General features: G+C 34.6%; 2 protein-coding genes across 2 annotated transcripts in view; both read left to right on the top strand.

Moving 5' to 3' along the window:
- LOC140143076 (bombesin receptor subtype-3-like) overlaps nt 1-26,153 on the top strand; it is a 113,077-nt gene that overhangs the window by 40,914 nt on the left and 46,010 nt on the right.
- On the top strand, nt 2,455-3,054 carry LOC140142425 (uncharacterized). The gene has a single exon (XM_072164394.1). The coding sequence runs from the start codon at nt 2,455-2,457 to the stop codon at nt 3,052-3,054; it is 600 nt and encodes a 199-aa protein (XP_072020495.1).

The following is a 26,153-nucleotide window of genomic DNA, read 5'->3' as shown; positions in this document are numbered from 1 at the left end:
ATAAAATCCACGCCTTCGTTTAAATAAAATTGAATTAAGGGGGAATATCCTGATTGCTATGATATTGTACTGTAATTTACTCATAGGAGGTTTGACAATGCAGCACACTTTTACTTAGGAGGTTTAACAATGGAACACACTTTTACATAGGAGGTTTTGATTTCAAATATCAAATGCACGGGGTTTTCCTGTCCAGTGACTTTTATGGAGAGCATCATGGGAAATAATTATTGCTACACATACTCAACACTTGCATTTAGTTTAAAGGAAACAATACTCCTTATAAAAATACCATAATCTAAAAATAATTCTTCGGATACATTTGAGCTACAGTTACCTTGAGATTTATTAAGTGCACATGCACAATGAGAAAAGTTATTTCAGGAAATAGGAGCACGTTTCTTAGTTTTAAAGGAAGTCTCCGGGAATCACCACACTATGCCAAGTTATATATAAGTAAAATAATTATCAAAACGAATCAGGTGGTTTTATTTAAAACAAACTTATAGTGACCATAAAGACAATGAAGACTCACAACAATTGAGCACAAATAACCAACACGTCATTGCACTTAGACAATTTCTGCGCGATTGATAAAAAAATTGAACCATAGCCCTTCTACAGAAGGTGGTCTCTTTTACCAATACAGGGGATTTAAGTGGCATGGACTGCTTTCAATGCCAAGTAGGGTGTAGGATACATCTATTGATATATTATGTAAGACTTCTAGATGATGGTGAGATGCCTATTAATGCAGGATTAACCCGAACACATACTAGTATTATCTAAATTTATATTAAACTTTGTTTCAACAAGAAGGCCCGGTTCAACAGAAGCTGTTCCTTCTTGGGTCTGTGCAAACATACAAAAAAAAACAATTACAAACTAGACTTAAACATATTACACAACATTGTTAATTGTCAAAACCCAAAATAGTATGGTTACATACTTGCAGGCATTACTGTTCGTTAAGACTATTTTTGAAAGTATGTAACGTTCAAGAGTTTTGGACATCAACAGTATCACCAAAAAATCTTTGTTATATGACAATGAGTTTAAAAACAAAGATATTCAGTGGTATTTAAAGAACAAAATGACACACTCAGTGACATCGATTGTCACCATTTACCTGCCTCTAAAATAACATGATAAAAGAATCAAAATGTGCCATTTTGAACGCAGACGTTATCGAACCATTTCAAAAGCAGTATAGATATTTGAATAAGTGGAACACCTGCTTTCAATCGTTTAATGAGGTACTTCAGAAAATATAATAAAATATAATATTGGGGAGTAATGGGATGGTACACTTACAAACTATGTCAAGATGTATAGTTTTTGTTATATACAGGGTGTCCCTAAATATGTCAAAAAACTTTCTAGAATATCACGAAAGCAATTATCTCACCTGTATTATTAATATTTCTTCACATATTTTAAAACAATACAGCTTTTATTAAATCGATGAGCAAGTTTTGAGTAATAAAACAAATATATAAATAATAAATAAATAAATAAATAAATAAATAAATAAATAAATATATGAATAAGTAATAGATAGATAAATCAATCAACATAATCAATAAATTAATAAATACATGTATTTTTATTACATTATTGAAAACTAGACTTGCAATTTTTTTTGCGGCCTAGTTTGTTTCCCTACATCAACATGAGGATATCGTGGCTATAATACCATGCACAAACAAAAGTCAAACATTTTTCCCAGAGATGTTTTGATTCAATGTAATAAAGAAATTCTATTATCCTATTATCTAATGTAAATATAAAGTTTGAACCCAATATCAGTTACAATATTTTTGTAAAGGGAACAAATACAAATACATATCAATGGGATACACCACCCATACCCTCGAAGTTCGAACGACCACCATATACCTCGCAATGAATGTTTATGCGACTAGCTCAAGCCATTTGGACGCTATGAGGGTTATCGGGACAAGGATTAATCTGATTGTGTATATCCTGTTTTAGAACTACTGAGCCATATTTTATAACACGGGCTACAAGGGGGTGTTGAAACTCCCCTAATTTTCAATCAAAAACGTCATATACCGCTACAGTTAGTACCAATGGATTCAAGGTTTCCTGTCAAACAGGGAACAGTGTGTTACCATGAATGGAACTTGTTCAAACTGGGCACCTGTAAAATCTGGTGTGCCCCAGGGGTCAGTGTTAGGACCCACCCTCTTCCTTATCTATATCAATGACATCACTGAAGAGCTGGAATCTACCATTAGATTATTCACTGACGATAGTGTTCTATATCGTGAGATAAAAGGACCAGAAGATCATGTAGCCTTACAGAAAGACCTGAATGCAGTGTTTGCATTGGCAGACAAATGGCAAATGTCTTTTAATGCCAGCAAATGTCAACACCTCACTGTCACTCGTAAGAAACTGCCGTCAAATATCTTGGTGTAACTATATCTAATGACCTATCATTCAAACAAACAACATATCTCAAACATTCGTACAAAAGCTCTCAACACACTTGAAATTATTCGTCGTAACCTTGGGCCATGTTCCAAGGATGTCAAATTAAAGGCATACCAGACTCTTGTCAGACCTCAACTTGAGTATGCCGCTACAGCGTGGAGTCCATACACAGCTCGTGGTGTAAAACCCTTGCAAATGGTCCAGCGTCAGGCTGTTAGGTTCATTTGTGGAGAATTTCATCGAAAGACAAGCGTAACACCTCTTCTGGATCAGCTGCAATTAGACCAGTTAGCCACTAGAAGAGTGATGTCTCAATGTACAATGTTTTATAAAATCCATCATGGTCTAGTTAACATCAGCTTTCCACCAAACATCAGGCTTCACCCAACCTCTGGAAGATCACACAATTTACGCTACCTTCCAGTCTTGGCTACTCGCAACACCTACAAATACTCTTTCTTTGTGAGGACAATTCCAACTTGGAACAGGCTACCTGCGGAAGCAGTTGCCGCACCATCTGTCAACGTTTTCCAGGCCATAGCTCTGCCAGCAGTTAGGGTCTTGCATTCTACTGCTACTCACCAAGTCATCTAAATCAGCTCTCCAGTTCTTTTTACTTGCACCGTTTGTTGTTCTGCACTCTGCACATTTCTGCTCTGCACATTTTATGAGCATCATCACCTTACTCCTTGGATAAGCTTCGCTTTGTTAGGAGAACAGCACTTGAAGACTTGAAGAATGTATTACTATGAGCCTCCTCTATATAGTGATACCAAAATAAGTACAAACATTCCCTAAATGTCGTTATGATATCATAATATGAGCGATCCCATGCCAATTTGAGAAATTCTGGCTATGTACAAAGTATAGACAAAATTGATTTTCATCTAAACATTTTACGAACATGCGATTTTGAACCGAATTGTCTTCTAATTTAAAAGGAAATGACAATTTCAACCTAACAGTCAGTAGCTCTGGTAATAAGTTTACAATACAATCATTGATTTTACTGGTGGACCTCACCAGGCCTCCCTCCTCCTGTGGTAATCGTTTATGGCCGGTCCTACCCGCGTAAGGTGTTGGGGGCAAACATTGCATCACTTAAATGAGCGCATAGGATGGATCTACTATTAGCTAAAGTCATTTGGGCGTAAAATGACGGATAAAAAAATCCTAGGGGGAGGTTGGTACCACACCCTTTCGTAGTTCTAGGGTTAATCGTAATTATTTTTGTCATTTTTTTTAAATTATTAAATAAAGACCAAGTAAATATATATTCTTATGTGACCTATACCACACCCACCATACGATCGATCGATCAATCAATCAATCAATCAACCAACCAATCAATCAACCAACCAATCAATCAATCAATCAATCAATCAATCAATCAGTCATTTGATAAATTCATAGGCAATTCATAGCCACCAAATACACCACTTTTTTCAAAATTGTTTGCTTGCTCATTATTCATAAAATGGGTCTTTTAAAATGATATCTTCATTACTATTCTGAATAACAATAGGATACCATGCGCAGCATAGTCATAACTCTAACCCTAAAACCGAATCCTTACCCTAAACCATAATACTAATAATAAATATTTCCTAGGATTGTACCAAACTATGCTTCTATTATCAATGTATTGATTTATCCAATAGCCAAATGCAATCAAACACCGTACACAAAACAACGAAAATGTTACTCTACACTTTCGGTGTGTTTTGACTACGTTTGTTTTACCTGCTTTTTTGGTTGTACTTTAATATGAAGTTCTTTGCTGCTATGAAGTGACCCAAATGCCCTATATCATTCAAAGGTTATAAAAACCAACAGTTGCAATAAATAAGCGACAGTGACATACAAAAGCAATGGCCCTAAACGTGCTTCTACGCAGTATCAAATGCCTTTTTAATCGCATGTTAAATCGACTGCCTAGCACATCTGAGAACATCGTAAGGATGTATTACACACGAATGCCTATACTGTAGATTGAAGGTGATAAAGGGGACATTCTGTTCATGGGTCGTAGCAAATATTCAATTCTAGTGTACCCATAGACGACCTACATCACAAGATATCCTATATTGTCATCTATAATTGTGTTAGAATCAGTAATGAAGCATAGTTAATCTTTTGGACAAGTGTCTTTTATGAAGATTGTCATGAATACATACCAGGGGCGTTCAATAAGTTTGTAGAACAAGGTATGCAACATTGCCGCAGGATTATGAATTTGGTCTCATTTAAAAGTTTGTTCCTTCACAACATTACTGACTGTATATGGGCAGGACACCCTGCAGAGGAAGACTACGTCCTTGAATTCACAGGTACTACCAGAAGCGAACATAGGGTCATCATGGAATTTGCTCCCAACGGAGGTGAATTTTAAGTCCTACCTTCATAATATCAGGTTGTTTTGCTGGTGATCAATGCTGGTGAGCCTTCACTGAAGACGTACTCATGGGGCAATCGGAAGTCTTCGGTTTGTTGACGCAGACGTGTGCATTAATGTATGCTGTGACATTTTTCAAGAGTGAGAATTTGACTAGTACACTATCAAGTATCTTGTTTTACGAACTTATTGACCACTCCTCGTATGTATGGTCGTTTCAAGACTTCTGGAGGTGATCTAATTTATATTATCCCATTTAAGGGTATTGTTGGTCGAAGCAACCTAAAAATTGATTTTCATTATCTAGATCAATATATTATTGAAAAACAACACCTAGATGTTTTGCAAAAGTTCATTCTACAAATATACTTTGCAAACTTGCTTAATTTATTTTTGTAAATGAGTTATGTACGTTTTACAAAAGTGTTGTTGATTCAGCCCTCTTTACAACGTAACTAAAGAACCGCAGCACCTATAAAAGTATATCTGTGATATTTTCATTCTTCTACATACTCGCTATGAATTGAGCATTGCACTTTTTGCCAAAGCTCACTACCATTCGTAAGATGCTGTGAACTACCAAATCACAACAGTTTAATAACCTTAAGACGCAAGGAACCAACTGCTTATAGTCTCGGTTACCCATACGTTAACTCGTGGGGTCGATTTATTGTGATATTATATAGGGCATCTACCTTTTAGCTGCAAGTCCCTGATTGTTGCTAAATGGTTATAATTATGGTGTATCTTGGAGCAAAGTGTTCACTTACTGGTAACTAGTATGCTTTAATTTTTCCATTCGTCTCAACATGAGTCACTTGAAAACACTTGATTTTGTACTTACTTTGATGTGAAGTTTGTCAATAGAATGAATAGAGAGCTGGCGAGTTTAATTGATTGGCGTCGTCTAAGAAAACAGACTTTTATTCATTTCTGTAAAGACCGTCTGGGCTGTTTTGATAATAGCATCACTAGCGTATGAACTTAAAGGCTTTTCTCATACTGAGTGTTAAACATTATAATTAATTTCTTAATAACATTGGAATTGTAATACATTATTATAATAGTTTAATACTAATGCAGATTTCTCGTGGCTATTTTACCATATTTGCTGTTGTCATTTTGCTTTGTTTTGGGCATGGTATGTGAACGGCATAATTTGGACAAACTCTTGCCATGATACTGCGGTTGTCTTCGTAGTTGTAGCGAATATTTAACACAATTATAAATTCAAATGTCTCAATTTTTACCATGAAGACGTGATATGAAATATACTAAATCCCATTATACAATAATATGTAATCAAAATTAGACTATTAATTATAGTAATAATGTTGTTGGCTTTTATCAAATCAAGTATTTCTAATATTATTTGTTTTACAAAATCATCATCCACCAACTCTCTTAGAATTCAAGGTCATTTGCTGTAAAGGCAATTAAAGCACCTTGGTACAGCGACCTTTACAACAAAGAGAATTTTCCAATATGATTGAACCCTTTCAAAGATGTCTATAATTCCTTAATGTGCAAGAGTGGTGAACTTGCAGAAATGCAATACTGTAAAGTAAAAATCTGATCTTTAAAATGCTTTTTTTGTATAAATATTGACCGAATGTGTTTAGAATACATCTACGTGTACACTCTAGCCACGTTGCTTCTTTAGACGGTAGATTTTGCTTAGAAGCCACGTTTTTGTTAGTTTTCACCATTCTGTACCGTAGGCATTCAAACCATAGTATCATATCTCATTTGACATCTGTGAACACCATCCAATTTGTTGCTGCGAAATTATTCCTTGAGATTCTGTGTCTTTTTGTGACCATGCATGTATCGAGAATGACAACTCATCCTGGGCGTTCATCACGTTTTCCTGTTGTTTTCTAATCTCATTACCATCGTTATTCTTGGATTCTTATTACACACACTTTTTCGAATCACGCATCCAATCACGAAAGACGTTAGAAAATTTCACTTTTGCACTTGCGGTCTGTTTTGTGCAAACATTGTTGTTTCTTGCGGTTAACAATTGCGTATAAATTATATTACTTGTTATAACTAATGTACTTGAATGTGCTGAATGCTGATACTTGTCCAATGTATCAGACGCATCAAAAGTTTCAGCGAGCCTGCATTGATTTGAATAATTTTCCGTCGGATCAAGTTTTTATTATTTTTTATCAATCCGTAGAATATTTGTATACATCCCAAACCTGTTTTAATCACTTGTCATTCTCTTTATCAAACTAAGCATATCTATATACATAGATAGGCATCATTAGCTATATAAGCTAGACATGTTATGGAAGTATGTAAAAAAATCCAAAAAGGGTTAAGTAGAAATGCAGCTTTAGTGTCTTCTTACAGTGTTCCTAACCTTTCTTGTAAGCTATAGACTTCCGTTCTTCCATGGATTCATTTTATCATCATCCTCGTATATGAATGTTTCCTCATCTCCTTCTTATTCGTTGCATATTTAATACTCTAAAAGAGTATCAGTGCGACGATTGTAGTTATGTCGTGAGATTTAAGAGGAGCTTTTCTCCTCTAATCATCTTGAATGTGTCTGCTCCGATCCTCTTCCTTTATCAGCTTTCACAATAACCTGCGTCGTGATTCTGTGACACTATTGTATCGTCATACGGTGTATATAGTATGTTTCGAATGCAAATTGTAAAGCAAACATAACCGTGTTTGATCTCATTCAAAATTTAAATTATTTATTTAAAATTAATATTTCAATTCTAAGACAGAAAACTTGTGTGAAAGTTGCCGTGTGATGGCTTTTTCTTTCTTCAAAATTACAATGACCAAAATATCTTATACATAAGTGCACAGAATTGCATAATTTGGATTTAAAACGTGTATTACTTTCAGCTGCAAAATTAGAAGCATTGATATTTATTAATTGATGAAATTATTATATAAATATCAATAAATAAGCCATTAATTTTCATCAATTGTACTCTAATATAATAGAAGCAATCATAACAGTGAGGTTGAAATAAATAATGGTGTATGGTGCTTTAGTTATTTTTTTGTATTGAACTCGAGGTATATCAGAATCCGATATTTATTAATATATTATTCCTTATCACATCAAAACATCAATTAAATTAAAACTCTCATCTTGTATAATGTGATATACCCTGAGTAATTTAATTAGACGAAAGAGGGCAATCCCCATTGATCATAACATAGATTACGTCTATTTATAAATTTGGGAAATCACCAGAATTTTCCAGAATATTCATGTTACAGAACATCAATTGTCCAGAATATTTAGATTACCCCAGAATGTTTTAAATCCCTATTGCTATAATAATAATGCTGAATGTGGCATTATGAGCTATTACTAGAATAGATCCTTCTATATTTACAGGTATTTTTAGGTATAAAAAGGAAAAAGCAAGATATTCTCTGGACACAATTGCATAATTACGAAGCTTCATTATGATTTATAGAAATGTAGTGCAGTAATTTGTTCACAAAAGTTGAACACTAGGAATCCGTCAATTTAGAGTTAAAGCGAAGGTGCTTCATAAATATTTGGCCACTGAACGAAGGAGATATTATGGAATCATCCCGAAAAGAATGATTTATTTTGGTCATCTTCGTCATGCTGATAACTGATTTAAGACGCTTCTGAAGTCTGTCAAGTGGGACAGAGGGGAGAGCGAATAAAGAGTGAAAGTAACATCATTGTGATTCAGAGATTAGACTTTGTTTGCATTGATGTTTGTGTACAAAATCACTGTTTAATCATACTCTGCCTTTCATCAAAGATTCTGATTTTGTTAATTTTACGAGAGGGTATCAAAAATATTTTGAAATAACCCAAGAGTGGAGGAGCAATAAACTTCATTTTGATACGTAATTATTAACCTTACTACCCCCACCCCCCGATTCAGTGGGGTAGCATCATAGGGGCACGTGCCCCCTCCCCCAATCGATTGCAAAATTTGGAAAATTGCCAAAAATGGCTTGTGCCCCCTTCCAATCAGACCCGGTCCCCCCATATAATGACCCACACTACGCTACTACCAAGATTTTTTTATCCTTCATTTACGTCCTAAACGACCTAAGCTAAACGTAGAACCATCGTTTGCGCTCAGTTTAGTGGTAAAAATTTTAGCACCTTACCCGAACCGTCCATCAAAAATGGCCATGGGGGTGGAAGTAAAATCAATGATTTTCATTTCGCTCATCTTGTAAAATTATTCCAAGAGCTACAGATTTTCTACTGGTTAGTTAGGTTGAAAAGGTAATTTCCTTTTATATTAAGGCGAACATTTTTAGCCGAAAATCAATTTTACTTATACTTTTGATAATTTCCCAAATTGTCATGGGCGCTCTCACATTATGACGTCATAGCGATATTATGTGGCGAATGTTTGTACTTATTTTGGTATCACTTACTTAGCTATACATTGGTACCAAATATAAGGGTATATGACGATTACAATTGAAAATTAGGGGGCAGCAACACCCCTTCGTAGTCCGTGTTACAAAATATGTCTCAGTAGTTTTAGGGTTAAGACTTCTTTACATAGTCACTGTGTAAAGTCACACATTTCTCCCACTATTTATTAACTGTCCACAGACCGCCATCGTAGAAATCCTCAGATTGCGAAGATCTCAGAGTCCTTGAGACTTCTCTACATAGTCTCCGTCCATTGTAGAAGTCCTCAGGTTTTGTTGACGAATCGAGAATTTTGAGCAAATTGAGTGTGTGTATGCTTATGATTATGTTGCAGGTTATCTTTTATTTCCACCAAAAATTAATGGTAAATCTTACTCACCGACGTAGTTATTGAAATTTTGATATGGACGAATCGTGCCTAAGTGCGATAAATGAATTCGGCAGAGAGACGAATCGTATACTTAGCAGTACAAATCATGTTGTTCTATATTATTGTATACCGGGAAACCCCGGATTTTCTATATTACATGTCATATACTAATATATTTGATACCAACGTATAGCTGTAGGTATCTTCTATCCAGTGATACCGAAATAAGTACAAACATTCCCCACATGCTAAATATTACAGGGATGACTATTTGTAACTTATATAGCAAGCTAAGTCTACATAGCCTTAGGACAACCAGTAATTTATACACAAAAACCCCAAATCAAGAATGCGTGCTATGGATTATAGGTAGTTGAATGCGTGTTCGAGATATTTTGGATACAGCATGAAGCCGAATAGCTGTTAAAACGCGTTGTGAGGGATATATCGATTATTTCAGAACATATTGCCAATAATTCACATTCACTTCTATTATATACATTTCAAATGAGTGCTCACGAATGTTCTAAATTTTTAGAAGGACCACTTGAATGGTACCAAGATTTTCAAACGCCGTTTACTCAGAACAGCAATTTTGCGTATTCGGCACTCTGCCGTGTTCATAACGATATAAGGACCAATAATTACATGAATAAAATTTCATCGATATAGCTTCTTCCCTTCTGGGTGATACCCCTTGAATACAAACATTGTGTTTGGCTGTGCTTCCTGATGTGAAATCGGGTAAAAGGTAATTTTGGCCTTGAGTCTTTCCGACTCATAACAATAATTCCGAAATGAAGGATTTATTCATGTGAAATGAATGTAAGAATAAGACGAATGCGTATTAGTATCAAGCAGTCTAATTCCGCTTTAGATGTAATGCAACAACAAGCTATTCATAGTGATGCTAAATGCAAAAGAGAAGCTAATCTAATATGCTGTTCTTCGACTTCTTTCTTCTTTTTCTTCTTGTTCTTCTCTTTATTTTTCTGAGTCCTCAACTTAGTTTCGCTCCTTCATTGTACGTCTACACTTTCTTTCTTCTCCTTCTTTAAACCATTATGCCATCTACATTTGATATTCATATTCTTATTATTACATAATCACAAACGCCAAATGCGTATTAAAAAACTAGGATAAGATAATGAAGATAATAATAAGAATATAGTTTTCGAATTCAATCAACCTAATAGTATTCCTAATTGCAAAGCACTCTATATGACGTACTGCAATACAACAGGGATATGGAACATATGAATGTTTCATGGTCAATGTCCCCTTTTAATATTTCATATGTTTGTTCTATACAACCTATTGCCTTATATCCTTACTTTACCGTTGCAATTAAATGCTTACAAATTATGTGTCTGGATCATGAATTCACTATTCTTTTATCACGTGTACAGAAAGTGTTTACAGTAACCTTCTATGTTTAATTCATTTTCAAATAGAGCTAACAGATCATGGTGCTTTGCTGATGTATAATATACAAAGAATACGAAATTAAGCCGTTTATTTTCTTCATTAAATCCCGAACAATATATTTTGTATTTGTCTCTGTTTTTTCTGTGATTACTTGTTGGCAGTGATAAAAGATATATTTATTTTCAACATTTTACACTTTTGTAGTGCTTGTTTTAACAGGAGTACTATAATATTATTGTTTGGAAAGCATTCATTTTCTCCTTGTAAGCAATTTAGAATGTTTTAATTTGCCAACAAGGAAAAGTAAGGTGATAAAACCCATCATATAATAAATAGTTGAATGAAGTTGTGGTTTCCGGACCACTCCCTTTATACTTACCACATTGCACCAAAGGCTTTATACACCTCCTTTATGTAACATACGGTACTTGAATAATTTTAGACCTGTACTACGAATACATTTAGAATACATTAATAAATAAAATAATTAATTTACAACTTGTCTCGCTTAATTGATTCATTGTCGTCAAGAGACCTTTTTTGCCTTCAGTAACCGTCAACTCCAGTCTCTCCCAAATGTTTCTCCCGACGCCTGGTATGCTAAATATCACCTTTGTTCCTCATCGATCTTGATCCCTGGTGATATACAAAGTAAATGTGATGAAGCATGATATTTTAATGAGTTCAAGGATGTCGCGTGGCTTTTTCCCCATTTCATATGCACAAATTCAAGAATGAAATAGTAATGAATTTTCCTTTTGCATAATGCAGTATCCCCTACAGTCTGATAGTACACGTATTAGAATTGCTAATAGAAGAGGTTTACCTGTTCTTTTTATGATACAAAAACGACAGTAACTAGTTTTTTAACTGTAATATTGTGAAACGATCAAACAATGTGGTTCAGATATTGACTTCATTCACTTTTCATGACTAATATATATTATATGGGTCATCGTCCTCATCATTATGATCATCATTATAACCATTACCTAAACAACAAGTCGTAAATGGCCCAAGGCCAAAAACACCTTTTACCTAAATTCACTTCAGAATGAAGAACAAAACACACTGTTTGATTAAGTTAACAATATCTGAATCTTGAATGAAAAGTATAATATGATTGAGAATGTGTTTTTTCACGTAACATAAAATCATACACTTTTAATACAAATCACTTTTCAGCGAAGTCCACTGAAGACTTAAACTTATATATCCATCGGGTATAACATCCTCGCACAGATGACAATCTCCGAAGCGGTGCTGCTTTCACCAGTCACTCATTTTCTCCAGGAAACAGGCTTTTTTCTGCACAGTTCCACTTTATATATTGACAGATGTGTTGTTTCATAAAACAGACTTCAGCAAGTTGACAAAAGAATATATTCCCCTTTTGGGAAGAGAAGAGCACTTTGTTGCACTCGAAATCTCATTCATTATATTGCTGGAATAATATAATATTATTGGCTATCCAAGTCCATAAACTACAAAACAGACTTATAAAGCATGCATTCACTTTCTAACTCAGATCTGCCAAGAGCAAAACATCTGCATTGTCTTTTATACCAAAGTAGTAAAATGGGAAATTCCCCAGCTATAATTAACTCATATTGCAACATTGACTTTATAATAGCAACCAGGACTTTACCACATCATGCAATACAGTGAACTTTCTGGAAAACGGGGGATATCCCAAGATCTAAAATTAGATATGATTCGATTTTGTTTTTCTGGTTGAAACGGTATGCCACTAAAATGTCTTTATACACAAACTCTTGAAGAGGATACCCATCTCTCAAATCTCTCATGAAATAGCTTCAAATTGTAAACAAAGATAAAAACTAAAATTGAATTACTCAGAACACAACATAGTAGTTAACGTCATCGTCAATATCATCATTATCATTAATATCACCATCATGCGTTATGGTGTCTCACAGGGGTCTGTGCTCGAGCCTCTGTTGCTCTTGTTACATACTGCCAAATGAGCCCCAACATCTTCAAATATTGTGTAAATCTGCACACTTCCAAACTTATTAATTAGTGGGTGTCCTTAATAAGTGGTTTTAATTTTTGGTTTTAGAGTACAAAATGACTAAATTCAACTTCCAATCTGTGTAAGTCAGTCAAATCATGTTAGAGTTAGAAACCTTGAGAGTTTGAGTTGCTAACATTCAAAATCTGATTACCAGCTCTTTTATAATGGGCGTGCCAACTACAAAGGCCTCGGTGTGCATAACCTTGTTACATCTTTGTTGGACTATTGTAAACCGTTTGCTAATTGGTGTAAGTAACAACCTCCCAAATCGTCTCCAGAACACGGCGGCGCGGCTCGCCATTTATACCAGAAAGTTCACATTTGGAACCATCTGCCAGATCGCATCAAACTTACAGAGTCGAACATCATCTCTTCGTAAGTCTCTTATCCTAGTACTTTCCATATCTAGGATCATTCGCAAGGTGTTATGGTCGAAAAGATATATCCTCATGTCATATGAGACTTCGTCGTTTTATCACGATGTTTCTCTCAATGTTTGGGTTTTTGTTCTCTAAAAGGAAACATAAAATGCAGCTTTACGTAATCCATTCGCACACGCGTGTTCCCTACAGGGCCTCTATGCTACAATAACAACCTGATTTTAAACAATACATTTCTTAATTAATATTGGCTGACTTGAGGTAAGCTTCCCGTACGATCGTTAATTTTACACGTAACAAGATTCATAAAAATATTGAACTTCTGCCAGAATCTGTAACTAGTAATGAAAAATATCTGTCGAATTAATGGCATTAGTTTTAACAGATGTCGCAATCGGGATTCTAGCGGTGTAAAAATGTGGTATTAACATAGATTCCTCAATAAGTGAAAAAGTAATGGTTTTATCGACATAAACAAGAAGATATAAAGAGGAAACTATGTCAATATATTCAGCATGAATTTAACCTGAATCTCGTATGTAATCGCAATTCACTTTACCTGGAGTCATAACAGTATTTTGTAACATCTTTCCTCTGATAGGAAAAGTGAAAAGGAAATTGCAAAACAAGGAGACAGTGACAAACATTAAAAGCATTGAAAGGTGATGATTAGATTACAAAAGAACTTATTTTTAATTAGAACAACTCTACAGTTGAACAATAAGAAACAAAACAATAAATTCAAACCCTGATCTGAACGTTAAACACCATCGCATTTTGTCTCCCTCTGCGGAACTTGTTTTCTCTTTCCCATTTCGTATGTATTTATCTGGATTAATCTGTGTGTTAGTTGCATTTTCTCCCTGCTTGTCTGTGTCTGTCCATATCTTTGTTTAGTATATGTGTCAGTCCCATGAAATTGTAGCGTTATTTGACATATTTGATGTGATCAAGCAAAATCAGTCGGAACTCGGAAATATTGATTTTGAGATTGACCAAACAAAGGAGATATTCCCGTTTGTTTCCTGCAGTTTTGTAAACTCTTCATATCTTTGGAACTGGTTGTTCAATTTCAATGGGGTTTTCTGCAAAATGCAGCTTTGTAAATGCTTTTTACTATCAATAAGAAACTGAAAATTTATTATTTCTGAGTTCCGACTGATTTTGCTTGATCGCATCACATATGTTTCAAATGGACAAATTATTATATCAAAACATTCAGAAGAAAAATATTTTCTTCCATGTTCACAAATTTGTAACCCGCGAGATCTATTCCGTTTTCATGGCAAGAGTCACGCTATGTGTCATTTTTTACTCAAAAATATGTCACATCTCTAGTAGCCATTTCTTTAAAATTAAATGGCGTAGAAACATCACATTTAGTGAAATTGGTGTACAGAATACATGGCACGTCTATGAACAACATCATCACTCAATTCAATACATTTGATTGGACGAGTGAAAAATGAGTGAAAAGTGTATCATTTTATTAAGGTAACAAAAGTCAAACCACAACATTTTTCTGTGACCTATCGTTTTTGCCTAGGTCTTGCCTATGCCTTGATTGTATAAAGTAATATACATGTTTTTCACGGTACGGAATCATGAAGACTTGCTCCAAGGTTCCTCGATGCTCCTCCCTGAGGATACCCTTAAGCTTTCAGGCTTGAACCAAGATTTCTGTCCTTCATGCCAGCGAAGGTCTGTGCATATGTATACATAAACAGTAATCTATATCAACCACCAACTTAAAATAAAATTCAACTTATTTTTATATTACATAATTTATTTTCATATTTCGTGTATGGTTACGTTCTTGAACAAATTCATCAGGACTGTTCATAGTAGAATTGTTAGTTGTGATTTCTTACGACTAGTCCAATAAAATATCCACTTACTTGCAGACGTTTCGGAAACTGTCAGTTTCCTTTATCGATGCTATTGATGTAATGACGATCTGTATACAGCTGATGTTGACTGCTGCTTAGCAACTGAGTTGCCAGTTGCTTTCTTGTCAGTTATCAGATCGTCAAAAACGTGACTCAAGTTGTATTGCCCCTCGTCTCTGTTCATGGTGTTGCCCCGCTTTCTGATGGTAATTGCCTCTTTGATCCACCTTTTATATCTGTTGCTCTCTTTGCCCACGATCTTAGCCTCATCCCAATCGATTACATGATTGTTTTCAACCACATGGTCTGTAATAGCCGACTTGTGGATGACAGACTGTGATGCCTTTCTCGTTGCTCTTGTTTTGATGTTGTCTCCGATTTTCTCATGACGATCTGATAACTGACAAGAAAGCAACTGGCAACTCAGTTGCTAAGCAGCAGTCAACATCAGCTGTATACAGATCGTCATTACATCAATAGCATCGATAAAGGAAACTGACAGTTTCCGAAACGTCTGCAAGTAAGTGGATATTTTATTGGACTAGTCGTAAGAAATCACAACTAACAATTGTATGGTTACGGTATTGATTTGACATTCGTTCTCTTCATGTTCAAAAGCTCATTATGCGATTCAGCCGTAAAGTCGGCCCCTTGTTAAAATGGTATATCATTTGACTTTAAACGATATCCAGAAGCGGGGTTATGGTTTGTTGAACTTTGTTCCTTCAACAAAATGGTACCCTTTTTCGGTTCTACATGTGCCTCTTTTTCCACATTTCTGGTAATAAATATCAAACAGTCATAATTGGCGGTCATTTCAAATCATCCCCAAGGAATGTCCTCTCATTGTTAATTGTTGGTTATACATACCTAGACAAAATACAATGCTTTGTTATCCATCACTTGAACAAGATGTAGCCAAAGCAAGCACAGACAAGGATTAAGGATTCTATAGAAATAGGTAAAATCTTATTATCCTCTTCAGCAATATGATTATTGATTGGTTTAAACAGTGTTTGATGAGATACTTGTCGCACCAAATTGAGGTACCTATGAATACGACCTTCACGCACATTTTACACTGTAACTCAGAATACAATTTGCCGACTTTACGGCTCATTCGTAGTGTCCAGTCACATATTTTGCCTACTTTGTTGATAATGTTCCCAATTTTAAAGCTGTAAATGGTTAGTTTTAACTTTTAAATTCAAATTTACCAATGATGTTATATACTGCTGGCTAAGTTGTGATCAGCTATCAACTTGGCCATCTGTTCACCTCTCACAAACATTCATAATTGTTTCCCAATAACACTTATAATGATATGAAGATATCAAGTATTCGCCATCAAAAACTTTCCGACTATTTTGACTTCATCTTGGGGAAAAAGCACGCATGATAAGACTAAGTCAGAATGTATAGGTATGTTAGCAATTTAACTTACTTGATCTTTAATATGAAGTTCAAACACTTATTAAAAAGAAATTTTAACCAAAGGCCACGATTCCACTGCCGGAATTTACATCCTGCCTTTTTCACGTGGATAAAATGCTCGCTCTCTGATGCATCAAGTCCAGATTAAATATCGCCGTGTAATACGCAGGGATTTGTTTTAAAGTATTGACTCAAGATTTTTAAATGAGTCTTGAATATCCTCCTTCTAACATGTATAATGGGTCATCAGCCGTTAGAATAGATGTAAATTGTTGAACCCTGATATGGTGCTCTTTGGATATCTTGGAAACGGTCGTGGAAGAAGTGAATGCGTCTAATATGGTTTATCAAATAATTTAAAGCGTCGTTCTACTTAATTGAAAGTATTAACAACTTCGTAACACCCGCTTATCAAAAGAAGAAGATGAAAAAAAAAGGGGAAAGGAAAAAAAAGAAGAAGAATAGAATAGAATAGAATAGAATAGAATAGAATAGAATAGAATAGAATAGAATAGAATAGAATAGAATAGAATAGAATAGAATAGCATAGAATAGAACTGAGTACTGAGGTATGTTAACGTTTGGAAATTTGTTGATATGTTAATAATAATTGAATTTTAAAATGTACTTTCGATTTGACGTCATTTAACTTTGCAGCAGTTTACTTGAGCTGGGAGTATCGGTAGCTTCTTAAACTGTGTTATACATGTACTGACTGAACATAAGATAATAGTACATTTCTAATATGTTAAATACAAATGCCGAAATGGGGGTGAATGAAACCTATGAATTAAGCACTTAATAGATAGTTTAAACCAATTAAAATCATTTGAAGACAGATGCGGGTAAATAGCGTGCTGTAATATATCCCAGGGCTTCATCTTCTCCATTCGTCTCAACATCGGTCACTTGAAAAACACTTGCTGCTGTATTTGATATAAATATAATTAATTGGAGAGCTATCGAGTTTAATCGATTGGTGCATGGTGTCGTCAAAGAAAATATACACCTATCCGACTTCGCCATTACTGCGGTGTCCCCGATGTAAAACTGCGGTGTCCCGAGGTCGGGGGTTCCATCCATTATTTATTGTGTGCTATACAGAATTGTACCCGGGAATTGTACACAACAGTGATATTCAATACACAATCATGAGTATTGAATTGCGAATTAAATCTCCCGCTCTGGTACATCTGTGTTGCCGTCAATAGAGGGCCAAATACAGTAAACGCTTCTCGGATTGGTTTATACTTTTATGTCTGTGCTATTTAAAGTAGGTTTTTATGCGTAACCGAAAAGGTACTTTGGTAATTATATTTACATCAAATATAAATGAACTTAAAATCTTTCTTAGACCGATTATCAAACTTTCTCATTAAATAAATCCATTTTCGTATTACACTGACCTATATTAGTCATATGTCGGCAAATACCAAAGGAATATTTACGTCCTCTGCATTTGTGACTAGAAGCAGATACAGATAATGCCATAACGTAATTGACATTAAGATCAAATTTCTTTGCTTCAGTTAAGAATACTCAGAATGTTTATAGCAATATTGTATTGGTATTGTTTATTTCCCGGGGCCTCCACAATTTATCATTCTGTGTCCATTCTGTCTCGACAAATTCAAGGTCATTTGCCGTAAAGGCAATCAACGAAACATATACAACGACATTAGCAAAGAAGGACATTTTCCAATATGCTTGAAGTAATTCAAAGATGTCTATTATTCCTTAATGTACAAGAGTCGTGAACTTGAAGAAATACAATACTGCCAAGCAAGAATCTGGTATTTCAAATGATTTTGTATAAATATTGGCCGAATGTGTTTAGAATACATTTGCTGCCTCTCAAGCTCAATGCTATCACAGCATCGCTGTGTATTAAACCCATGTTGTTTGTACAATTTTTTATAAACTTTATATTCTATCCACGTTTGTATGAATTTGGCCATTTGTTTCCCTGCATGTTAGCATTAGAATAAAAGCACCTTTCTGGTCAGTTTCGGTACGTACCATTGGCAAGTTGTGATCACTCAGACCATGATATCCCTGTAGCCATGATACAATTTTTGGTTGACCATCCATCAACTTATGATCTACTAATATTTCCTAATGTTCATATCAATTCCTTGTGGCTACTTCACACCTCTGTGGTAATTTGCCCGATGTTCAGCAGCAACATCGAAACTGGCTCTTATTATAATCCCTTACAATAATATTCACCTACACTCCAAATCTTGTTATACCTAAACTCTTTGCTATCTCTTTATTAAGCTAAAAGTCTGCATAGAGAGGCATCCTTCGCATTATACTTTCGTTAGCCATAATAATGGAAGTATGTCATGATACACAGGGTTAATCTGAATTACACTGAGTCGCTGAGGAACAAGCGATTGACTTCAGACCAATAAAGTAGAGTGATTTTTACAACGCATGAGAAAGCGGTCTACCTCGTTAGTTACAAATCGATCGCTCCTCTCTCAGCGAAAGTGTAATCCAGCTTTAGTGCGTTTTAACAGTGTTCCTAACCCTTCCTGTAAGCTTCCAAATTCCGTTCTTCTATTCATTACTAATCTATTACTGTTTCCTCATTTCCCTCTTATTCATTCTACATCTAATACTCTAAAAGAGTATCAGTGCGACGACCTGTAGTTATGTCGTGAGATTTAAGAGGAGCTTTTCTCTTCTAATCATCTTTAATTTGTCTGCCTCCTTCCTCTTCCTTTATCAACTTTCACATTAACTCGCGTCATGATTCTGAAACATTACTGTACACCATCCGACTGGGCTTGCAGTCTTAACGTGACCGAGATTCAAGTAGGCCTATACAAAATGTACATAATCAAAGTCTCGTTTACAATTAACCAGCATTCTAATTTCAATGTTTGAAAACAGATAAAACGTGATAAAATTAATTTCAATGGCCAGTACATTAACTGTATAATTGTATACATAATATGCATAAGCTACACAGCATTTCCAAATTAGAACATGAAAAGACTTTGTTTCTTGAATATTTTTTCAGAAAATACAATAAATATAAAGGCTGTGTATAAATCATTATCATTTTTAGAAGCTTTGATATTTTATACAATAATAAAATCCAATATAAATATAAGCAATTAAAATTTCACCATTTCTTCTCTAAATTAAATATATGAAAAAATAAACTAACGCTTGTATGATGCATGTATAATGACTTAAGGGAGTTTTATTTAACTCGATGTGTTTTAACACAACCGATAAACTTGATCTTCATTTTCGTCTGGTTCGTCTCTAATTAGGCAACAACTTAGCTTGACAATTGAATTATCAGTTATATCTAGAAGCAATCGATGGAGCGTTGAAATCTAAATTCTTATCACAACAAAGCACCAAGTCCATAAAAACATTGACTAAATAAAATAAGCAATCTCATATTTACCTTGTTATTCTTATCAAAATGATCGATTTACTTAAATGTTCCATAATTTATTAAAATGTCGTTCGTTACGACTGTATAATGCCGTTTAATCGACACAATTAAACAAAAACTTGTAGGTACCCATCAGTTTAGTCAGCATGAAGCTAAATCTGACAGAGACAATAGACAAGTTTAGAATGAAACAGAAAATTGAACACAAATCTTCTTTAATTTCTTTCTTTCTGTTTTTCTTCTCTTTCTTATTCATATTCCTGTTTATTCTTATTTTTCCATCTCCTTTCTCGTATTCTTCTTCTTGTTCTTTTTCATCTACTAACTGTTGTACTTTCCCCCTTCTACTTCTCTTTGAACATTAATCCTATCCGAAGACAATAGAAACATCATCATTAATTTGGCTGAATGGGTTCAGGTTGTGCACAATTCTCTTCTTTATTATACTAAACATTTCGCACCCACGGCTTCATGATACCCCCTTATGTCAACATCAAGGACTTGAACAATAATTATTTTAGAACTGTAGTATATTTAGAATACATACATGAATACATAAAATGTGATTAAGTTTACAACTTGTCTCGTTTAGTTGATTCATGTTTGTCAAGAGACCTTGTTTGCTCTAAAGTAACCGTCACTTCCAGTCTCTCCCAAATGGTTCTCCCGACGCCTGCTATGTTAAACACCACCTTTGTTCCTCGTTGATGATGATAATTTCACCTGGTGATATGCAATGCAAATGTGATAGTCTTGAGATCAAGCATGGTAGGTCAAGGATGTCATGTCGCTCTTTTTCATTTTATATGACATATAACGCTAATTTAAATAAAAGTGTAATGATTTAGCTTTTTGCATATTAATACAATATCCCTTATATTACTTGTGTTACAATTGCTAAATGATAGCGGTCTAGCTGGTTTGACAAAATTTGCCGGATATCTAGACACATATTCAAGAAACTGTTGGACATCATTTCTTCATAGTCCTCATTTACAAGTATTTTACATATATCTATTTGTCTAATGAGATTAAGTCTTTTCCTATAAATGTTATTAAGTGTTGACAAATATTTTGCAATAACATTTTGACAACATTATCAAAATGTTGTTGTAGTATTTTTCACATAAAACGTTTTAAATTTACGTGTTCGACTAATGTTTCCATCGTAATAATAAAACGACAGTTTCTGCGTTTTATTCAAAATTAACAAAACTACAGCATTGAGGGCGTCTTCCCCAGCAAATGTTATGGCTTTAATTTCGTTTCCTAATATGTTGAACTATATAGTTCTCATGTGTGATTTATATAAAGTATTATGTTTATTTCAGACAATTTAAATACAGATGTTAGTAACTCTCGTGCTGTAATACATCATCTGTCTTACTCATTATCTTCTCCATTCGTCGAACATCAGTCACTTGAGAAACACTTGATGTTGTACTTACCATGATTTGAATTCGTCAAATGTAATTACTAGTAATTGTATAGCTGTCGAGCTTAATTGATTGGTGTCGCCTAAGTGAGCAGATATGCATTTCTGTAGAGACCGTCTGTGCTTTTGAAAGTTAAGTTTCGTGCATACCCAAAAGGTATTTTTAAAATAGTTACATCAGAATGAGTATGAGCTTAAAGAACTTTGTCATTTAATGAATGTATAATAAATGCTCCAGCCATCGTCGTATTTATACGTCATTACAAATATCCAACTATTGATCACATTGTAACCATTAAAATGTAATCTAACGTATACTCAATTATATCGTCTTTCATCAACTCTCTCTCTCTCTGAAATGGCAATCAACGAAACTTTATATAACGACATTTACGAAGAAGGGCATTTTACCATATTATGATTAAACTCATTGAAAGATGGGCGATATTCCGCAATGTACAAGATTCGCGAACTTGAAAAAATGCAATAAATCTGATCTTTGAAATGCTTTTATATAAATATTGGCGAAATGTGTTTGGAATACATCGCCTGCCTATATCAAGCTCAAGGCTATATCACATCGTCGACGTGTATTGAACCCATATTGTTTGTATGATATAATCAACTTTATATTCTAGCTACGCTTGTATGAAACTATGAGTTTGGACATGTTGATTCTTCAGCTTTTGTTAAAAGCTTTGATATTTGAACATCAAAATGAACATTGAGTAAGTCCAATAAAAACAAACCATTAACGTTCATCATTTCTATTAATATAACTTAAACATAATGAATTTTGCCATTTTGTTTTTTCCATGGTAGAATTAGCCTAGAAGCGCCTTTCTGGTCAGTTCCCCATTTTATGCTACAGGCATTTTGTGATTAGTCAGACCGTGATATGAAATCTCCTTTAGCCCCCCCCCCTGTGGTCACAATGCAATTTGTTACTGACCATCCATCAACTAATGGTCTAGTTATTATCATATCTGAATATCCATTCCGACTCAGCAATCAAAGTTGAAACGGACTCTTATAAGAATCCCAATACGATAATATTCATATACACTCCAAATCGTATCCTAGCTGAACTCTTTGCTTTATCTTAATTAAGTTAAAAGTGTGTATAAAGAGGCATCCTCCGCATTTACGTATCTCATGATGCACGGGGTTAAGCTGGATTCATACTCAGTCGCTCCGCATTTACCATATCTCATGATGCACGGGGTTAAGCTGGATTCATACTCAGTCGCTGAGTAACGAGCAGTTGACTTTTGACCAATAAAGTAGAGCGATTTTTCAAAGGCACTGGTAAAACTTAATATCTCCTCGCTCAGCGAGAGTATCAGCTTTATTGTCTTCTTACAGTGTTCCTAACCTTTCCTATCACTTAACAATTTCAGTTCTTCCATTCGTTTTATCCTCATCTCATTCATTTCACATTTAATACTGTAATCGAGCATCAGTGCGACAGCCTACAAGTGTGGCATGAGTTTCTCACAGCTTTTCTCCTCTAATCATCTTTAATTTGTCTGCCTCCTTCCTCTTCCTTCATCAGCTTTCATATTTACTCGCGTCATGATTCTGAAACATTACTGTACTGCCATACGACTGGGTTGGCTTGCCGTCTTTACTTGACCGAGATTCGAGTTGTTCAATACATTAAACGCAAAACGTATATACAGACTGTATCAAAATGATTCTTTCCCATGTAGTTTCCATTAACCCTAACACCAAAAAAACCCACAGAATACCACGATGAAAAATTAAGCGCATGCGTGAATCCCAGGGTCTGCAATACAAACATTTCCTCATAATACAAAAAACATATTTTAGTGAATAACTTTTCACCATTTACAGTAAATTAATCTAGGGTTTCGCCACCTGTAGTCATTTTGTACTGAGTACTGAAAACAATAGATACAGCTCGGGGCTTATTATTTGCTTTGTTATTGCAATATCGTATTGTTATTGCGAAAGAAATTTCGGTCCAATTCCGATGGACACATCCAGGATTTACATATTAGTATGATAATGTATGTTATTCATTATTGTTAAAAGCTTCGATATCTATACATTAATGAAATCCAGTAAAAAAAAACACACATTTTCATCCTTTCTACTTTAACCTAAATGTGTGAGCAAACCTAAGCAGTATTTGAATGATATATAATGACTTAAGGGATATGCATTGACTCCATGTGTTTTAACAAAAACCGATGAATTTGATATTTATTTTTGTCTGGTTTGTTGCTAATTAAGCACCATCTTAGCTTGACAATTGCATTAGCAGTTATATCCAGAAGCAAATGACAGTGCGTTGATATCTCAAGTCTTATCACAACAAAACATTAAGCCCTTGAAAACATTGACAGCATAAAATAATCGATGTAATAAAACCCTTACTGTGTTATTCTTATCCGAAATGAACGATTTATTGAAATGTATGTAAGATGAACACGTTTGTCACGACTGTATGATAGATAATAATGCAGTCTAATCTACACAATCGAACAAAACCATTATGCTCTAGGTACCGATAAAGATAAATATGAGAGAAAACCTTAAGTTAAAAAAACCGTGAAATTAAACAAACTCTTTTTACCGCCTTCTTCTTCATGCTCTTCTTTTCCTTCATCTTCTTTTCCTTCATCTTCTTCATCTTCTTCTTCTTCTTCTTCTTTTCTTTTTCTTTTCTTCTTCTTCTTCTTCTTCTTCTTCTTCTTCTTCTTCTTCTTCTTCTTCTTCTTCTTCTTCTTCTTCTTCTTCTTCTTCTTCTTCTTCTTCTTCTTCTTCTTCTTCTTCTTCTTCTTCTTCTTCTTCTTCTTCTTCTTCTTCTTGATTTTTTCTGTCTCTTCTACTATAAATACTTCTTCTTCTTCTTCTTCTTCTTGATTTTTTCTGTCTCTTCTACTATAAAAACTTACGACAGTGATCATAAAATGATTGAACAGATTCATCAGGATCGGTACTGGATCTGTAGAGTAAAGTTAATCAAAACACACACACACTTACAGCGTACGTTTCGATAACCACTCTGTTATCTTTATCAACACTCCTTGAGTAATGCTATTGAGAACTGGTCACTCAATCACCTATCAACTTCCTGGTGAATGATTTCGTTCCTGTCGGCTGTTTTAATGGATTTTCTTTGGCACAGGATGGAGCAGCTCATCAAATGTGTGACCATAAAAGCAATATATTCTGTAACATTTGTTTGTGTTTCACACTTTCGACTTGATCTGTCTGAGTACTATAATGTTATTATTACGAAACGTCTCCATTTGACACTCTAGTGATAAAAACAACATTCATTTATAGCTGAAATAATTGAGGTTAATTATGTTGCTAGACTATTCCATCCGCTCTTATAGAGTCGACTTAAAATACTTTGCAACAGAAACATTGCTATTTTTGTAGCGGTTGCTTTACTCATTATGTCGCCATATTGGCCCAGATTAGATTTTGCGCACAAGAATATGCAATTTTATTACAATTAGTGATTTTTTTGTGCCAAACTTGGCCCAATATCCAGAGATAGAGTAAACACTGCTGAGTACCAAGATATTATTGTTTCCAAAGTATCCATATGCTCCTTAGAACCACTTAAGCACATTCAAATTTGCCACCAAGGAAAACGAAGGCAATAAAAACATCATTCATTAATATACCTGAACTAGGTTGAGGTTGTACAAGTCTTTTTGTCATTAAACTCTTTTGCGCCAACATCGCATGCCCCTCCTGCATGTTAACATATGATAGCTACTTGAATAATTTTTGAACTATTAGAAATACATTTAGAATACATAAATACGTAAACTTTGATTAATTCACAACTTGTCTCTTTATTGATTCATGTTCGTCAAGAAACCTTGTTTTGGTTTTATAACAGTCGGCTCCAGTCTCCCCAAGTCTCTCCCGACGCCCTGTATAGTAAACACCACCTGTGTTCCTCGTCATGATAGTTCCCCTGGTGATTTACAATGTAGATTAAATCAAGCATGATATTTTAATGAGGCCAAGGATGTCGTATGATATGATATATGATTTATGATATAATGATATATGATATATATGATATATGATATATTATGATATATGATACATTACACCAATTACAAAATGTCATTTACAATATTACTACCCTTTAGTATGGATCTTTTATGGTGAAGTAACTAATTGTAGAAGTCTTCAAACGACAAGTTGCTAATCTTAAACTAATACATACCACACACACACATTGGAGGGAAGGGGGGTCTCCCTGGTTTAATGTATACGGGGATGTGCCATGGTCTGGGGGTATAATTTTCAACGGGTAGCAAAAACAGCAAAAAGTAGATATAAAGAAAGTCAGCATCTGAAAGTCTGCGTGGCACATCCCCCTTACCACTTTTTTTTTCGAAGACCCTCCCCGGACACGTATGGATCACACGAGTTCTTAATTTATACAAGTGATTGAAGAATTTACGGTTTGATACCTGACCTG

The sequence above is a fragment of the Amphiura filiformis genome, chromosome 20 (assembly GCF_039555335.1).
Source record: "Amphiura filiformis chromosome 20, Afil_fr2py, whole genome shotgun sequence".
In the NCBI taxonomy this organism is placed as follows: domain Eukaryota; kingdom Metazoa; phylum Echinodermata; class Ophiuroidea; order Amphilepidida; family Amphiuridae; genus Amphiura; species Amphiura filiformis.
Note: the sequence above shows the minus strand (reverse complement) of the source record. Positions and strands in the feature narration are given on the sequence as shown.